Below are 18,263 nucleotides of genomic sequence, written 5' to 3'. Positions count from 1 at the left end.
TAGAGACAGACGTACTCATTTCACCTTCACATTATTGATAGTACCTCAAGGAAAGAAGGACAGTAACTCACGTCAAAGGAAATGCTAAGCAGACACTCGGGGAGAAGGAGAAGCAGAGTAAGAAACTCAGCACCAGAGTCACGTTTGTCACCAACAGCAAAAAGCACTGCAGACACCATGTGTGCTCCAAGTTTCACTAACTTCAGCATTTCTGTTTTAGCATTCTGTTGGAGGATGGTTCTGTGCACTGTGTATTCAGATGCTGAGTTCTAGGCCCAGACATCTGGTTGCAGTCCAGAAAGATGGCATGGCCAAGTCTTAAAGTTAAGTACAAATTGTTTTCTATCACCTCTAATTGGTTAATAAAGAGCTAATCTGCCACTTAGCTGGGCAGGAGAGACAGGGTGGGACTTCAGATCCTAGTCAGGGTGTCCCAAAGGTGACCAGAGAGTAGAAAAGGACCACAAGTGGAAAAAAAAAAGGAATAGAGATGGACCTGGGGGGTTCGACATGATGTCTCAACGAGAGAGCAGCCACCAGGACACACATGAGACAGAGCAAGCCAGGGCAAGGCCAGAGGGCGGATAACAGGGCATACGGCTGGGTGGTGGCAGCCTAATCGGGTAGACAGTTCAGAACCTGGCCAGCTTCATGTTTGCAGCTTGTTAATAAAAAATAACAGGTCTTTTATGTCTTTTATTCAGGAGCTACAATGGGCATAAACACACAGGGGCGAAAAGAATTCCCCCCAAAATTACATTTAGAGCATTTATTCCAAACTGAAGGAAGATGTGTCTCAACTGGTAAGCAGGTCACAGCTCAGATGAAGGGCATCTGCACACACACATTTGTGCACTAACTCTACAAAATGAGGGCCTCTGTGGTCACTCTCCTTCAGTCAGAAGGGTCATCTAGAATGGCAAAATGGAACTCTTAATTCCTAGTGGAACTCAGCACTCTGCAAGAAACAACAAGGAGTCTGTTTTAGTCTTGAGAGGTGATGGCAGACTTACTCAGAATAGTATGAAGATATCAACTCCAGTCTCTGGAAACAAAGAAAGTGGGCTAAGCAGTTCTTAGTGTGTGCCTTATGTGTGTGTTTATGCCAACCTGACACAGCTAAAGTCGTCTGAGAGAAGGGAACTTCAGTCAAGAAAACACTTCCATAAGATCTGACCAAAGGCAAGCTGCAGGGCATTTTCTTAATTCTGTGATCAATGGAGGAGGGCCTAGCCCACTGTGGGTGGTGCCATCCCCGGGCAGGTGTCATGGGGAGCAAGCCAGTAAGCAGCACCCCTCCATGGCCTCTGCATCAGCTCCTGCCTCCAGATTCCTACCCTGTGTGAGCTCCCATCTTGACTTCCTTCAGTGATGGACTATGATGTGGAAAACAAATGAATCCCTTCCTCCCTGAGGTACTTTTGGTCATGGTGTTCATCACAGCACTAGAAACCTAACTAAGAAACTATCCTACTACGAACATCAACAAACTGCCGATGGCCTCAGTAGGCAGGGGTTCATAATATGAACTCAGCTCTAGCTGTGTCACTCCTCTTCTGAGAACCACATGAGACAGCCTGAATCATCTCTCCTGCACAAAGCCAAGGAAACCACTAAGAGGAAACAGTCAGTGGAGAAAATGGTATTTAATGAGCTCCCAAGAGTGTTGTGACTAAGGAAAGTCCGAAAACTCATTTATACTACCTTTCAGATCTTAGCAAAGAGCTAATAGAGTCTTATATCTAAACAGAATGCCCCCATTTTCTTCAAACATGGGATTAATTAGACAGAAGAATTAAGTGGAGAAACCTGAAACAACTCATCTTTAATCAGGTCTCAAGAGAACACATTTGTGTTTTGCTCAAAATATCAGAAATTCAGACGTAATTGTTTAACAAAATATATACATTTTGCCCTCCACAAACAAAAGCAATCTGTTCCTTAAATCTGAGGCCTAATGTGTGTCAGGTATTAAACAATATATTGGTCTCAATATAGTATGTGCTTTTAGTTTAATTGTAATAGAAATCAGAAAATACAATGTGGCTGATTTTTTTAAACATTCATTTATTTTGTGTGTATGTATGTATGTACATATGCCATGCCATGAGTGTGGAGACTCAAAAGACAGTTTTCAGGAGTCAGCTCTCTTTCTACCATGTGGGTCCCAAGGACTGAACTTGGGTTTTTAGGCTTGTCGGCAAGCACCCTAACCTCCTCACTGACCGTGTGGTTGGTATTTTAATAAAGGTATATACAAGTAACAAGAAAAGCAGATTAGCAATCATAACAGGAGAAAAAATTCCAAGGGATCAAAAGGGCTTTACTAAACTTTGTTGCTTACTATAGCTAGATTAGAATTCTGCTACAGGACAGAGAGAACTCACACTGACCTAGAAACTTCTCCCCACAGGCTAGCTCTCATAGTGCCAGAAAGCACTAAGAAAAGTCACCAAAGAAGCACTGATGACTTCTGCATGCTGCAGGAATGGCCTTCCCCAGAAGATACACCCACTGGCCAAATAGCGCCATGACTCTTTTGGGAATGACCAACCATTTCCTGATTGAACTTGAGGCCTGCTTTAGAGAAGGGAATCCATGCAAAGTACTGCTCAAAAGTTTGTGGTCATGGAAGGTCGCAGTCCCTAGAGGGGATCTACAGATGTTTTGTTAAATGGACAGGTTATCAAAAAGAGGCTAAGCCAAACATGGTTCCAGTCACATGGCTCTCTGGTGGGGTAAGAGAAGCAGAAGCCTCATCCATTAGCCAGGCATCCTTGGTGAGAGGAGATTGGCCATTGTAAACTAGGACAGACCCACGGTGTTCATGGGACTCAAACAGAATGGCAGGTTCTGGTGAGACAGAGATTCTTAAGCAGAAGGCAGCGATAGGAAAAAATCCTATCCTGTTACTCTCTAATGATCTGGAGAGTGAAGGCTGAGCACTGTCTTGAGAGGGAACGTACATAAAACAGAGCTAACTTGGGGGATAGAGAACAGAGATCAACCACAAATCAAGAAGCCTGAATTCAACCAGCCACAACCAGTATTAGAAACCCCTTGAAAATAGCTGTGATAAGCTGAAAAGTGTATGCAGCAAGAGGCTCAGTGCAGGCCACAAGTGGCAGCAGGAAGCTCAGCTTCTGGGGCCCACAGTCAGCTCTTCACAGCCGCAATCAGAGAACCTGAAGCTCAGCTCCGTCCTTGGCATCCACAGATGCACCCTGTCTACAGACAAGCCACTCCTGGGAGCTCTAGAAGGCCCTGCATCTGCACACGTCTCAGGAAGGTGACTGCTTCCCTCACTCCCAACAAGGAGACACCTGCCAGCCAGAACGCTAGTCACCTCAAAGAGTATCATCTGGGGAGTCTCAAGGAAGACGGTCTGAGAACCTGCGCAGGACCAGAAGGATTGCTGAGAGTTCAAGCAGCAGCAGGAGAATTTCAACAACTATGTGAACATACATATTTTTTTAAATCTCAAGATATATAACTAAATTCTGGGCAAGAAATGTTGGCTAAGATAACAATGAAGATTTTCACTTTTAATATACATCCCCACATTACTCAGATTTTCAAAAATAAGCATTATTACTTTTAAAAGCAACAAAAACAATTGGGTAAAGCTTCTTCTAATGTGAGCCGTCACCTCCTAATGTTCTCTTTTAAAGACTTACTCGTATTTCTAAAACGTGTCATGATTTTTAAGACAGAACTTAAAAATTGTTTCACACACCTGGTGGTGGATGGGCTGTCATCCTGCGATCTTGTTCCCACGGAGGTGACAGGGACCTGTCGGAAGGTGCTCTGGGAGCATCAGATAACCTCTCATAGCTTGACTCTCCTCTTTCAGTGTTCATCTGATGGTCCAGAAGGCTCTCAGGGCCTCGTGAGCCTAATTAAAGAACATACAAATCTACCTTATCTCAACAAGTGTCACAAAAGACCTACTGTCAAATAAAATCAAGGCCCTTTTGAAAAGTAAATACTAATTCAAACAAAGCTCCTCTAGTATACATTTAGATTATAATTCTACCAAAACCATTTCTAAGAAACAGGAAAACTAATTTTACAACGTACATAAACAATGCTTCTGAGCTGGATGTATAGCTCAGAGATTAAAGTATTTGCTTAGCCAACACAAGGCTCCAGTAGCACAGAATACATAAGGAAATAAATATCCAACAACACTTGCCTATAAAATGCATCTTTACACATTATCACCATCAGCACTTTATAATTACATCCGGTGGTTAAATAAATAAATACTAAATCTGAAAAATAAGGCAGAGAAAGGAACTTGTGAAGACTTACAGTAAGCATAACAGCAGAAGTGAGCGAGACTCTGGTTTCTGTAGCTCAGGCTTGCTATGTGTCAGCTCTTAGGCTATCTCAGCACTCTGCTACCAACCAAGCAGTTTCAGACAACTGCTTTGGAAGTGTGCTACACTAACAAACATTAAGAGGCCAAAACTTGTACCACAAGGTGTAATCCGAATTTCTATTTCTAACCTACTATGATTATACATTCTAGAACATTCCTACATCTTTCCTCTAGCTTGCTCCCCATCATTGGTTCATGAGAAGACTAGGAAGGGAGGACACTCAGGAGTCCCCCAGCCTGAGCTCATCCCCACTGAAGCACACAGGCCTTCATGAGCGACTCAAAAGGCTCTCCTCAGCACTTGTGACCAAAGTCACAGGCCAAGAGACTACCAGGTAGACATTGCAAACCTAAAAATACAAAAGCTTAAAGGGTTTTAAGAACAAGTTATATACAATTCACTCTCAAATTCAAATTTCAAGATCCCAAGAGGAAGTAGGCAGATCCACTCTTCCCTTCTACTGCTCACAGGAAATGTATCCACATCAAGATTTTAAGCCTGCAGGTTACTTACCGAGAACTTCTGTAGCTTTTTGAATAGACAGGAAACAACCGTGCGAATAATCTAAACTTACTGTCACTTAAAAGCAATTAAATAGAAGAGGAAAGTACTTAAACAGGAGAGGAGAAAGGAAAAGTAATTTTTACTCTAATTTCAAACATGCATTTGACTACAAGCAATCCTTGACTTATGCAAATCAACTTCCAGTGAATTAGTTTAGCCAATTAAATCCTATTTCTAGGGTACTGTGCTGAGGTATAGCTAGCTGCTACCCATGTGTGTTATGTAAAATTGGCTTTGTCTTAATGAATATTCTTCTCTTAATGAAATGTGATAACACTGTTCAGGAAATGTCACAAATCACAAAAGTGCAATGGCAAATATGCTATGTGGCTGCTTCAGCTGTGCTGCTATCGGTATGTGACATGACGTGACATACATTTCTTTAATTTGAAGTGTATACGGTGGTGGCACTGACTGATAGTCCTAAGCCCAAAGCTTACTGAAGGCATGTAAATTTCAAAACAAACCCCCATTCTGGAGTGTTCAGTACAACGCCCTAGGGCTCCATGTTTGTGGCACAGTCCCTTTCCCTAGAAGTTTTCAGTTCACAGCCAACACAAGCCAAGCTCTTCCTGAGGTGAGCCATGGCTGGCACCCAATTCAGGAGCTGAGGCATGAAAACAGTTCTACATGGAGCAAACTGAGGGCCAAGGAGGTAACAAAGAGGAACCAGGCTGCTTCACCTGCGGCACTGAACACTGGGAGCCTGGGAAACTGGTGTCCTCACTGACTAAAGCCAACTGCAAAGAATAAGGTTCTAAAATATGTGCAGTGGTGTTGGTTTAGCAGAAGTACCTGTTGCCTGAGAGACTCTGGAGATGCGTGGACTCAGTGTGAAATGGTGCTGTGTTTTATAGTCTCATTTGTTTCTGCTTCACATTTAGTTTGTTAAATCACTTACATAAATGGTTAGAGACATTCATTAGCAGTTCATGTACTTAATGTAGCTATGGAAATACAAAACAAGCAAGGTAGAATGGGAACAATGCAGACAACACTGGCTTAGTCTCTCTCTCAAAGTGTAAGTAAAAGTTAGGTCTCCTGAAAAGGCCCCATCAAATTGCTGTAGAAAACAACACTTCTGACTTCCTTCATGATTCAAAAAGGAGGATGGGACTTTCATGTTTTGATTTTCTACAATTAAAAAAAAATGTTAATTTATATATAATATGTATAATATATATATATTATAAATATATATAAATTCTACATTCTGATCTTGTTTCATAAAAAACACATTTATGCTGGTTATACTGCTATAGCTTATATATACATCATCATTATCTTCTTCGTCTATCTTCATCTTCGTCTTCTTTTTTTTTTTTTTGATTTGTAACTACAAACCTTCAGGGCTGAGCATCATAAATCTAAAATCTGCAATATGAGATGCTTCAAAATTCACAAGTTTTTAAGTACACCCGAAGAGTACTCAGAGAAATGGTGAGCTCTGAGATTTCTGTACTTTCTGAGTTGGGATGGCCACTCACACTACACTGCTTGTTAAGAGTTGGGACAGCCACCTGCACTGACTGCATGCCAGAGTTGAGATGGCCACCTGCATTGCACTGTGTGCCAGAGTTGGGATGGCCACTGTGGTGGTTTGAATATGTTTGGCCCAGGGAGTGACACTATTAGGAGGTGTGGCCTTATTGGAGTAGGTGTGGCCTTGTAGGAGGAAGTATGTCACTCATTGTAAGGGTGGGCTTTTAGGCCCTCTTCCTAGCTGCTTAGAAGATAGTCTTCTAGTTGCCTTTGGAACAAGATGTAGAACTCTCAGCTCCTTTTGTACCATGCCTGAATGGATGCTGCCATGCTTCCTGCCTTGATAGTAGACTGAACCTCTGAACCTATAAGCCAGCCCCAATTAAATGCTGTCCTTTATAAGAGTTGTTTTGGTCATATGATCTCTTCACAAAAATGGAAACTCTAACCAAGACAGCCTCCTGCACTACACTGCAGTCAGCGTTGGGATGGTCACCTGCACTACACTGTGTAAGAGAAAAACAGAATAAGGTGCTATAGAGTTTTGTTTTTGTTTGTTTTTTGAAGCAGAATCTTACTATGCAGCTTTGAATAGCCTGGAAAGTACTATGTACACCATGCTGGAAAGTACTGTGTACACCATGCTGGCCTCAAACTAACAGAGATCCTCCTGCTTCTGCCTCCCAACTGCTGGGATTAAAATCTGGTCAAATATTCTCTCTCCAGTTTACAAAAAAAAAAAAAAAAAGCATATCTCTGATAAGTGCAAGGAATGCCTGTATTTGCCAAATGACTATTTGTAGACTTTAAAGTTGAGATGAAAATATAAAGGAAGGAAGGAATTTAGAGTAGTAAAAATGTTTAAACAAATATACCTCTTCCTCCTCCCCCTGGAAGCAAAGGTGAGAGTCTGAGTGGACCCTCCAACAAAGTTGGAGGAGAGAGAAAAGCTCTCGTTTCGGATGGAGGTCGGCCCAATGGTGAGGGACCATATGGGGAGTGCTCTGGAATAAGTAAAACAGCAGATATAAATGCATATCCAGTTAGCTGTACTGAAACATTAGAAACCCATTCAGCAACTGTCCTCAGGTTACCCTACTGTCAGCTTAAGTCTAATCTGTGTCCTGAACACTACACAGGATTAAATAAAATAGGGAGCCTGGTGCTTTTAAAGCCTTTCAACAAATGAGGTATTAGTCCATTAAAAACGTTAGATTTGTATATATGAATACGCAGAACTTGAATTCTGCCACCTTTATACTTATATATACAGCTAGATAGTATTCTGGTGTTTTCAAAGGTTTTATTTTATTTTTAACTTTGCACATATGTGTCTGTCTATGTATGTGTGGGTATGTACATGTAAGTAGCAATAGTCTACAAGGCCAGAGGCAGTGGATCCCTGGAGCGCAAGTGAACAGGGACCATGAGCCAGTTGAGGAGGGTGCGGGGAAGCGAACTCAAGTCCTCTGGAAAAGCAGTACATGCTCTTAACAGCTGAGTCATCTCTTCAGCCCTGAGGGAGTTATGATTTGTAAAACGTGAAGGTATTTCTGTCTGTGTTGAATGTCAGGATTTTTAATCTGTGCAATGCTGAAGGCAAGCTACAAGCTCCCAGAGGAGTATGTGGTTAAATAAATGCACTTTTCAGAACACATGGTACATAAAAACCAACCAACAGACAAGTCCCAAACAAAACAAAAACATTAGCTTATTGTAAGTAACAACACAGGCTAAGCGAGGATGCTCGCGGTACTCAGGAGTTACAGAAAGACTTAGGGAGCATGCAGTCGGTGGGCTTTGTTTGTTGTGTTCTGTTTTTCTGTTTTGTTTTTTGAGACAGTCTCATTATGTGGCACTAGAACTGGATATGTAGACCAGATTGGCCTCAGCCTCAGAGATTAGCTGGTCCTTTCCCCAGAGTACTAGTATTAAAGGAGTCTGCCACTACACCCAGATGGCTGGGGATTTTGATATTCCTTCCCAATATTTCAAATGGGAAGAGCTATAATGTGAAAGTGCATGATTTATGCCAGAGCCAGACAGGCCATGTTCAACCATGAAACACTTTAGTAAAAGTCAGAATTTGAAAGTAAATACATAAAATACTCCAAGGAATCAGAGTCGCTTTTGTATCCCTATAAGTAAGACTCAGTTACATGCTACCATGCATCCAGTAAATTTCTCTGTATTTCGGATGACCAAGAGCTTAATCTTAATCACTCCCAACGTGTGGTTATGCTTCTAATGGTCAAAAAACAGCAACAAAAAATGAACTTAAACATCAAGAAACTCACACTTCAAACACCGTAAGTCTTATAAAGTGTACCTGTTATACCCAAATAGTTCATGGAAAGATGCCAGCATGGCTTACCTCTCCTCAGACACCTACCCTGGATCCGCACTAAAATCCCTTGTAGACTTGTCCACTCCAAACTTTCCTACTACTTAAAATCTACACTAATCTGATATTTTAGCATGTAAGACATAGTTACATTTTAATGAAAGTTGACTCTCAAAATTTGATGACTTCCAAGGTTATTAAAAGTAGATTCCACCTATAAAGATTTCTTTTCATAACTACAGGAGCTTAATTCCACTTCAACTGTGCAAATGTTTAACTCAATAATAAATGGGCAGAGATACCAACTGCATGTTTAAAAGGCTAACCCTCCCTGGGATAATTACAGTAATGACACTTTAGCCTAAGGTTGTCCTGCCTTTTAAGTCAATACCTCGGGAATTTCTTGAAGAGCTCTATGCTAATTCTCACTTTAATCAAGCACATTTCCAATTATTATTAATATGTAAACAGTCAAAATGCCATTCCACTTACGTATTTCTCATTCATTGTCTCAAAAATTAGCTACTGGTAATTTTTATTAAGAGCACTGGGCTTTTCAAGGAGTTGACAACACTAAGTATCTGTCCTGAGATCTACTGAAAAGGGGAGATACCAATCATTTTCATTATTGTTAGCAAAACAAAACCCAGAAACTTAAGACTTACTGAAATAGTTTCAAATAGAAAGCTGGCTACAAATTACAAAGTACTGTTAAGTGAAAATGTTAACTTACACTAATGTACGCTATATATGCTATATATATATAAAAGATATATAATATGTATTTCAAACAAGGGGTTTAAAAAAAAAAAGACTACCTCTGCCAAATGCTGTGTTTGGAACATCAAGTGCATAAGGATCTTTTTCTAAAAGTTCAAATTTAAACTCTGTTTCAGTTAATCTGCAAATAAAGAACAAACATCTCTAGTTACTCATCCGAAAGAAACACATTTTAAGCAAAGGCCACTTCCAAACCAGCTGCTCTCACAAGCTCAACATCTGCAGAGAGAGAGGGCCTAACGTGCTCTGCCCAGATGCCTGCCACAACCCCACACTGACTTGGGATGACTGGCTTCTTGTCAGAGCACTGACGTTTGGAACTACTTGGCTCTTTAAAATTAGACTGGTAATGATACCTCAAAGAGTCTACATTTCTGAAGTAGGAGAACCATTCAAGATGGACCAATGCAAATATATCATTTTATAACAAAGGAAACTGAGGCGGGGAGTTTAACTGACCCATTCTAAATGAAAAGGCGGCCACGACTGCAGCACAGAACCCCGCCCCTGAGTTACCTATACTGCCCTTGGGAAACTGGAAATCCCACTAAGTGACTCTACTACTTTATTCCTAAACTTTGTATCTTTAAATGTCACATTTTCAAACAATTGTTATTAGTACCTAACCTTACACCTAGAATCATACAACTGTTTGACTTTAATTTCTGAGCTACAAGCCAGCAGATGCTAGTTTTACTGATGCTGCAAGTACAGTTGGCAGGCAAGCCGGACACTCACTGCAGCAGACTGCGGCCAGCCTGAGAAGAGCATTTACCTGTCCCTTGTATTCTTTCTTTCACTTTCCTTCTGCACAACATGACTCCCAACAACAGCAAACCGCTGGCTGAGACAATAAGCACTTTATCCTCCCAACAAAAAATAAATAAAACTACTCACCTAGTAAAACTAGATACTTCATAAGAGATTCTGTGGGAACTACAATTTTTCTTTATTTTTATACAAATATTATATAATGAAGAAACTATTTCTGGCTTTTAAAGTATTCCCACAAAGACACTTACTTTTGTCTGTTGTGGGCATTTTCTTTTCTTAAATCATTGAGATTTCTTTCAAGAGTCCGAGCTGCCAGCTTGAAGAAAATAATACACTTGAAATTATATCTAAATAAACTTAAATCTAAGAGCAACAGAAATATCAGCATGATAGCATATAATATCATAACTGGAAATAGATATTAGTCTGTATCTATTAAACTCAATGTAAAACATTTTAAATTTGGGGAAATAATTCAATAGAGGAATGAGTTTCATGCCAGTCAAAAGCATGAATCTGGACTCTAACAGGTACTTGTTAATGAATGTTGCTGTCTAGATAAAAATCAGGGCCTAGAATTATTTGATGATGTACATATCCAATCATAAGAAGCATGCTGGCAGACAAGCTTAGGAAAGTCAATGGAAACACATGGTCATTATGTCCATAATTCTGGGAAACTACAAACAGTTTCACAGAATGTCAACAGCGGTCATGTTTCTAATAACTAAATACAATCAATGTGTATTGTACATCTATTAAGTACAGAACAATGTACAAATACTGTGTGTGTGTGTGTGTGTGTGTGTGTGTGTGTGTGTGTGTGTGTGTGTGTTTGAGTGTGTGTGTATGTGTGTGTGGTGTGTGTGTGTGTTTGTTTTTCTGTGTTGGTAGTCTATTTATTAACAAAGGCTAAATATATGGTGTTCTACATGCTTTTCAACCATTCTATGGACTCTACAGTTTAGCCACAGAATATATACAATATTAAATGGATCAAGTGCAAAAAGTGGCTTACCATGCAAAGGTAGGAAAAAAGCTAATAGTCTATAACCATCAACCACTTACGAGTAAAAGACACTCGCCGGGCGTGGTGGCGCACGCCTTTAATCCCAGCACTCGGGAGGCAGAGGCAGGCGGATTTCTGAGTTGGAGGCCAGCCTGGTCTAAAAAGTGAGTGCCAGGACAGCCAGGGCTACACAGAGAAACCCTGTCTCGAAAAAACAAAAAAAAAAAAAAAAAGTAAAAGACACTCTACTTTCAATTTTGCTTTGACTTAAAACTGTGAAGCATAGATTAGAATTGACAGCAGCCAATGAACAAACTAAGCATTCACAGAAACAAAGCTTAAATATATTTAGTACTATCAACAAAGATTTTTATGTAAATTATTTTCCAATATGCAATCATAAAATCAATTTTGAACAAAAATGATTACACCAATATTTCACCAATAATAACATTAGCCAGTAAAATGTAACAATTCACTGAACTGTTTTTAAATTTTATTTAGTTTTATAAGTACATGTACTCTGGTTGATGTGACATAAGTGGAATTACTAGAATGATGATCTGTTTGCTGTGTGCATGCATGAGTGGAGGTGTACCAAGGGAACAGAAGAGGCCATTGGATCTCCTGGAACTAACATTATGGGCACTTGTGAGCCAGCTGACATGCTCAGAAAAACCAAATGTAGGTCAGGTCCTCAGAAGGGCCTCAGTCAGTGCTGAGCCATCTCTCCAAGCCCCAGGATGCCATTAAAAGAAATTTATAATTTATGTGATTTTTATTACTAAGTGCATTCAGGAAGAAAAGTACAAAGTGAAAGATAATCACTTCTCAGTACATCCTGTGGTCTCTAATACTATTTTCATCACTGGTGAAATTAATGAAATTAATAAGAAGTGATCATTTTTTAAATACTGTCTGTATTTTTCCTTAATCTAAAATGACTAGTATATTTTCTAAAAGGAATTTGACAAATAACTTTAGGAGGACTTAAAACTTACCCAATTATCATGTGCTTTTTTTTCATGAGAAATAACCTAAAAAATAAAGTTATTAAAAAAATTTAAACAAATAAAAAAACATTCATTCCCACACTAAAATTGAGTGCACAAGCTATAAACTCAAGTTTCCCCAACAACTCTGGAGAGGCAGTTCAAGTATCTGAAAATACACTTACATGCATACACATCTTCTCTACTGAGCTCTTAAACAAGTCAGCCGCAGAATATATATAATATTAAATGGATCAATGCAAAAAGTGGCTTACCATGCAAAGGTAGAAAAAAAGTGAGTAGTCTATAACCATCAACCACTTACAAGTAAAAGGCACTCTACTTTCAATTTTGCTTTGACTTAAAACTGTGAAGCATACATTAGAATTAAAACTGAATGTACGCTTTTGTAATGCCAACAAACCACGTGATAACTTGAGTTCCCAAGGAGCAGATAAGGAGCCCTGTATGCAGCTGCAAAGGTGACAGACATTTATCTGTACTATATAGTCCTCATTCCCAAAGGTTGGTAATTTTGATTTTAAAATCTTTAGCTCCCTGGAACTCCTCAGGAGGAAAGGAAGCTATAGTCCTGCATCAGTTCTAGAGAGTCAAACTTTTAATTGTGTACACAACTGAAGTCACACACATACCTGCCCCTGGTAAGAATGAATTGTTCTCTCCAGCTCTTCTTCAAGATCCTTGGCACGCTGCCTATAATGGACAAGTAATTACTCCACTATGGTAACAATACAGTAAGAAACGAGAGCACATGACTACAAAAGTATAAACGGGGTGGTAGTAGGGGGGAGGCTGGCCTCAAACTCAGAGATTCAATTGCTTCTGCCTCCTGAGTGCTGGGATCAAAGGCACACACCACCACTAAAGCAGGTTTCCTGCCTTAGTTTTAACCTCAAGTAAGCCGTGTGAGTACCACTGCTTGGGTGTGGTTAAAACAAAGTCACACAAGATTTATACAACAAACAAGGTCTCACCTGGCCTTGAGTAAATTTATAATTTCCTCCCTTTCCACCCCAAGTGCTGGAGTCACAGGCACATGCCACCATCCTGGCTCTCAGGTTTTCATTCATTTTCAGGAGGTAAAATCCTGAGAGATTAACTCAGGTGCCTATAATCTTAGCAGAAGTTCCAGGAGAGGAACTCGTAGAAGGCAAAATATGACTTACTGCCTTTATGATACACATTTCTCTGTTAGACAAAATGCAAACTGACTCTTCCTGGAGTAAAGAGAAGTCCCACTATGATTCAGAGCACCTCTTTGCTTGCCTCTTTCTGACAGACATCCTATTTCCTTAGATCCACTGAAGACTGAACCGAAAACTACAGCTAAGCACTCGCTCGAATGCCACGTGTGCCTGGCTCGTTTTATGGCACGCTTACTGAATGTTACTGTGTACACTCTTCCCATTTGAGCAAAGCCATCTGAGCTTGAACTAACTGCTCTCCATTTTCCTTCTGCATGACAGGGTCTCATGTAGGCCAAGCTGGCTTCAAACTCACTATGTAGCCAAGGTTGGCCTTGATCTTGTGATCATTCTGTCCCACCTCCCAGGTGCTGGGACTGCAGAGCAGGATAATGTGCATATACCACCACAGTGGCATTAACAACTATTTACAAACTTCCTGACATTCACATAAGATGTCTATGTTCAATGTGAGTCTTAAGTATCAAATCCCTGAAAAGAAAAATTTCCCTTCTATTTTCTGACTATCTGCAAAATACAAATAAATCTCAATGAAAAATAATGAAAAAAATATATAAGCCATTTTGCTGCTGCTGCTGCTACTGCTACTGCTGGTGCATGCATGTAGTACCAGCACTCCAGAGGCAGAGAAAGGTCAATCTCTGAGGTCGAGGCCAGCCTGGTCTATATAATGAATTCCAGGACAGGCAGGGCTACACAGAGAAATCCTGTCTCAATCAAACACACACACACACACACACACCATCATTTTAGTTATTGTTTCCTGCTACTGAGTTTCCCAACAAGAATGTGTGCTTCATACCTGCAGGTCTCCAGCTCCTCGGTCGCATGGCTGATTTTCTCATCTACTTTGGAAAGTTTTTCTTCTTTCTCTAATCGGTAATTTTCTTCTACTGTTAATTTCCTTAAAACAGAGAGTACAACCAAAAGTTATCAAATGAGATGAGGAAAGACACTTCATATTCATCAAAGAAAAAAAAATGCACCAAGAGGAAGTCCAATTTCAGAATCTATGCCCTAAATGCAAGGGCCGCCACATTTGTAATAGAAATTGTTCTAAAGCACAAAACACACACTGAACCTCACACATTAACAGTAGGAGATTTCAACACCCCATTCTCACCAATAGACAGGTCATCAAAACAGAAACAGAGACACGGTGAAATTAACAGAAGTGATGAAACAAATGGACTTAACAGATATCTACAGAACATTTAACCCCAGAACAAGAGAATATATGCCTTCTTCTCAGACTGAACCTTCCCCAAAATTGGCCATATAATCAGACAACAGATACAAAAAGACTGAAATAATCCCATGCATCCTATCAGATCACCACAGACTAAGACTGGGATTCAGTAATATCAAAAAACCAGAAAGACTACATACATACTTATGGAAAGTAAGTAACTCTCTACTCAATGATAATTTGGTCAGAGAAGAAATAAAGAAAGAAGTCAAAGACTTTATAAAATTGAATGAAAATGAAGATACAACATACCCAAACTTATGGAACACAATGAAAGCAGTGTTAAGAAAATTCATAGCACTGAGTACCTTCATAAAGAAACTGGAGAGACCCCATACAAGCAACAGCACACCTGAGAGCTCTACAACAGAAAGAAGCAAACACACCCAAGAGGAATAGACAGCCAGGTACTACATTTCAAACTCAGGCTGAAATCAACTAGTTAGAAACAAAGAGAATGATACAAAGAATAAACAAAACCAAGAGCTGATGATTTGAAAGATACAAGAAGATAGATAATCCCTTAGCCTAATTGAGGGCACAGAGACAATATCCAAATTAACAAAATCAGAAATGAAAAGGGAGACCTAACAACAGAAACTGAGGAATACAAAAGGTCATGCGATCCTACTACTAAAGCCTGTGCTCAACAGAACTGGAACATCTAGATGAAATGGGTGACTTCACCTAGAATGGGACGGAGGAATGGGATGAGAAACTGTGGGAAGGGAGAGTGGAGGGAGGGCAAGACTGGAATGGAAATGAATAAATTAATTTTAAAACAAACAAAAAACAAGATACATCCCACAAAGCAGTTGCCATACACTACTGCAACGGTCACATGCAAAAGGACCTGTGTATTTCTGACATAAAATTTAGCATTATAAACCCAAGATCATATTTTGCTCATTACAGTGCTAATACTATCAACAGTCTTGAGTTTTATCCAATATAAATATTAATAAAAACTTATGAGTGTACCACCTATCAAGATTTTCTGGAATAAAGGATTGTGTTTGTTGATAAGAAGCCAACACTGGGCTGGAGAGATGGCTCAGAGGTTAAGAGCACTGACTGCTCTTCCAGAGGTCCTGAGTTCAACTCCCAGCAACCACATGGTGGCTCACAGCCATCTGTAATGGGATCTGATGCCCTCTTCTGTTGTGTCTGAAGACAGCTACAGTGTACTCACATACATAAAATAATAAATCTTAAAAAAAAAAAAAAGAAGAAGCTAACAACGAATAAGCTGTGGCTTTTTGTTTTTTTGTTTTTGCTGTTTTTTTGTTTTTTTTAAGACAGGGTCTCACAATGTAACCCTGGCTGGCCTGGAACTGTGTCACTGTGTAGACCACGCTAGCTTCTTAATTCACAAAGACAGGCCTGTCTCTGCTTCCTGGGGGTGAGGATTAAAGGTCTACGCAGTAACAGCGGCCCCCCATACTTTTAATTGGTAGTAAAAAGGAAGGATTTGGTTCCAGGCCTTATAATTGGGCTAATAGAATAAAGAACACCAGCAAAGAAGGGACTATTTTTCCTGTGACACAAAAAGGAAAATGCAGTACAAAGAACCTAATATAGTCAAATTCTATGTATATATCAACAGATCTCTGAGAAATGCACCAAGAAGCCATTGCCTTGCTCTGTGGACCTCAGAGTGTACTTACACAACCCAAGATGACTAACAATCAGTGGATGGCAGTGTCATAAAAGGCTCATCCTATCTATAATTCACAGCTGACCAACATGTCATTATGTGTCACATGACCACCACTGGGTGCAGGCCTTGGGAGCATATATATATAGCCTCTCTTGCAGTACTTGCAGTATTCTCTGTCCTCTTCAAGCTTAGGGTGTGACCTCTCAGCTTCCACGTTCCCTTACCACCACAGGCTCTCCCTTCTACCAGCTGCCTTAATCACAGTATTCTGGGGTTTTGTTGTTTGCTGTGTTTTGTTTAGTGTTTTCAGTCATGGTGTTTTTTCACAGCAACAGAAAAGTACAGCCTTAAAGTTAAAAATGTCATCGTCAAAGTAATTCCCACTGGTGGAACTTTAATGAATCACAGATTCAGAGCCAGACAGTGGTGGCTCACACCTTTAATCACAGCACTTGGGAGGCAGAGGCAGGCGGATTTCTGATTTCCAGGCCAGCCTGGTCTACAAAGTGAGTTCCAGGACAGTCAGAGCTATACAGAGAAACCCTGTCTCGAACCTCCCCACCCCCACCCCCCCAAAAAAGAATCATGGATTTAAAGTAGTGCACCAACTCCTAGGTTCTAATATTTCACTTCTTTCTGATATTAACTTTAAAAGTACAACCAACACATGAAAGTCCTGAAAAACATCAAGAAAATAAATTTGTAAAATCACATCAGAACTGATGTATCCCACAAAGCAATTGCCATACACTACTGCAAAGGTCACATGCAAAAAGGGCTTGTGAATTTAAACCTGAATCTAAAAAAAGAAATCCATAAAATTACTGAGCCAATATTATATCCTATACAGTCAAGAATCAAACCTAGTATTTTAAGAGCTCTACCAACATCCTCTCTCCAACCTTGATGAGCCAGTGGCGTAATTCAATTTGAGTAGTGAGTATCTGCAGAACAGAATATATAATATTTGGGGATACAGAAGTTGTGCTAGTTAGTTGTTAACTTCTCACAAACTGTAGACATTTGGGGAAAGGATCCTCAATTGAGAAAATACTTCTACAAGACTAAGCTGTAGCCAAGCCTGTGGGGCATTTTCCTGACCAATGATTGATGGGTCCATGTGAATCGAGTGTAGTGCAGGGGTTGGAAGTGAATGGGAGTAACCAACAATCCAGCAGTCATCTCTCAACACAGCATTAATATTCTCTACTACTTTTCAAATACATAGCGTGGATTTTTGTTATCTGAGCTCATTCTATTCTAGGTGACCATAAATTGTTAATTAGCAAATACTGGGGCCACCTTTCCTGGGGATAATGCTAGCTTACTGTTCTGTTAACCTCTCTTCACAAAACTTACCAACTAGACAATGCACACTTTGTTTTACATACAGATACTTTATTTAAAACTTGCCAGGAGCGAGAGAGATAGCTCAATGCTTAAGAACACTCTCTGCTTTTGTGTAAGCCCAGGTTGCTCCCAGCACCCACATATCGGCTCACAAACATCTGTAACTATAGTTTCAAGGGACCCAATGCCAATGTCTGCCCTTGGAGGGCACTAGGCACACATGTGCCACATAGACAAACACATAGGAACTTACACACACACAGAAAATAGAAATAAATATTAATGGGCTAGATATATAGCTCAGTAAGTTAAGAAAGAGCCCACACTGTTCTTGCAGAGGACGTGAGTTTAGTTTCCAAACCCACATCTAGTGGCTCATAACTGTGTGTATCTATAGTTCCAGGAGGATTCCAACCCTTCTGGCCTCTGCAGACACCAGCACTCATGT

The 18,263-nt window shown here is 40.1% G+C and overlaps 1 protein-coding gene across 15 annotated transcripts in view; it reads right to left on the bottom strand.

Annotated features, from left to right (window-relative positions):
• Mia2 (MIA SH3 domain ER export factor 2) overlaps positions 1–18,263 on the bottom strand; it is an 88,445-nt gene that overhangs the window by 5,025 nt on the left and 65,157 nt on the right. For 11 of the 15 annotated variants that reach the window (XM_029484289.1, XM_021178550.2, XM_029484290.1 and 8 more), the window contains 7 exons: positions 14,359–14,460; positions 12,984–13,044; positions 12,340–12,375; positions 10,578–10,645; positions 9,594–9,676; positions 7,307–7,435; positions 3,737–3,895 (listed from right to left, as the gene is read on the bottom strand). In XM_029484289.1, coding sequence (XP_029340149.1) covers positions 3,737–3,895; positions 7,307–7,435; positions 9,594–9,676; positions 10,578–10,645; positions 12,340–12,375; positions 12,984–13,044; positions 14,359–14,460 — 638 coding nt within the window. The remainder of the gene's footprint in view (positions 1–3,736; positions 3,896–7,306; positions 7,436–9,593; positions 9,677–10,577; positions 10,646–12,339; positions 12,376–12,983; positions 13,045–14,358; positions 14,461–18,263) is intronic. The other 4 variants (XM_029484292.1, XM_029484293.1, XM_029484291.1 and 1 more) reach the window with 1 other exon arrangement.

The sequence above is a fragment of the Mus caroli genome, chromosome 12 (assembly GCF_900094665.2).
Source record: "Mus caroli chromosome 12, CAROLI_EIJ_v1.1, whole genome shotgun sequence".
In the NCBI taxonomy this organism is placed as follows: domain Eukaryota; kingdom Metazoa; phylum Chordata; class Mammalia; order Rodentia; family Muridae; genus Mus; species Mus caroli.
This window is presented reverse-complemented; position numbering and strand designations above follow the sequence as displayed.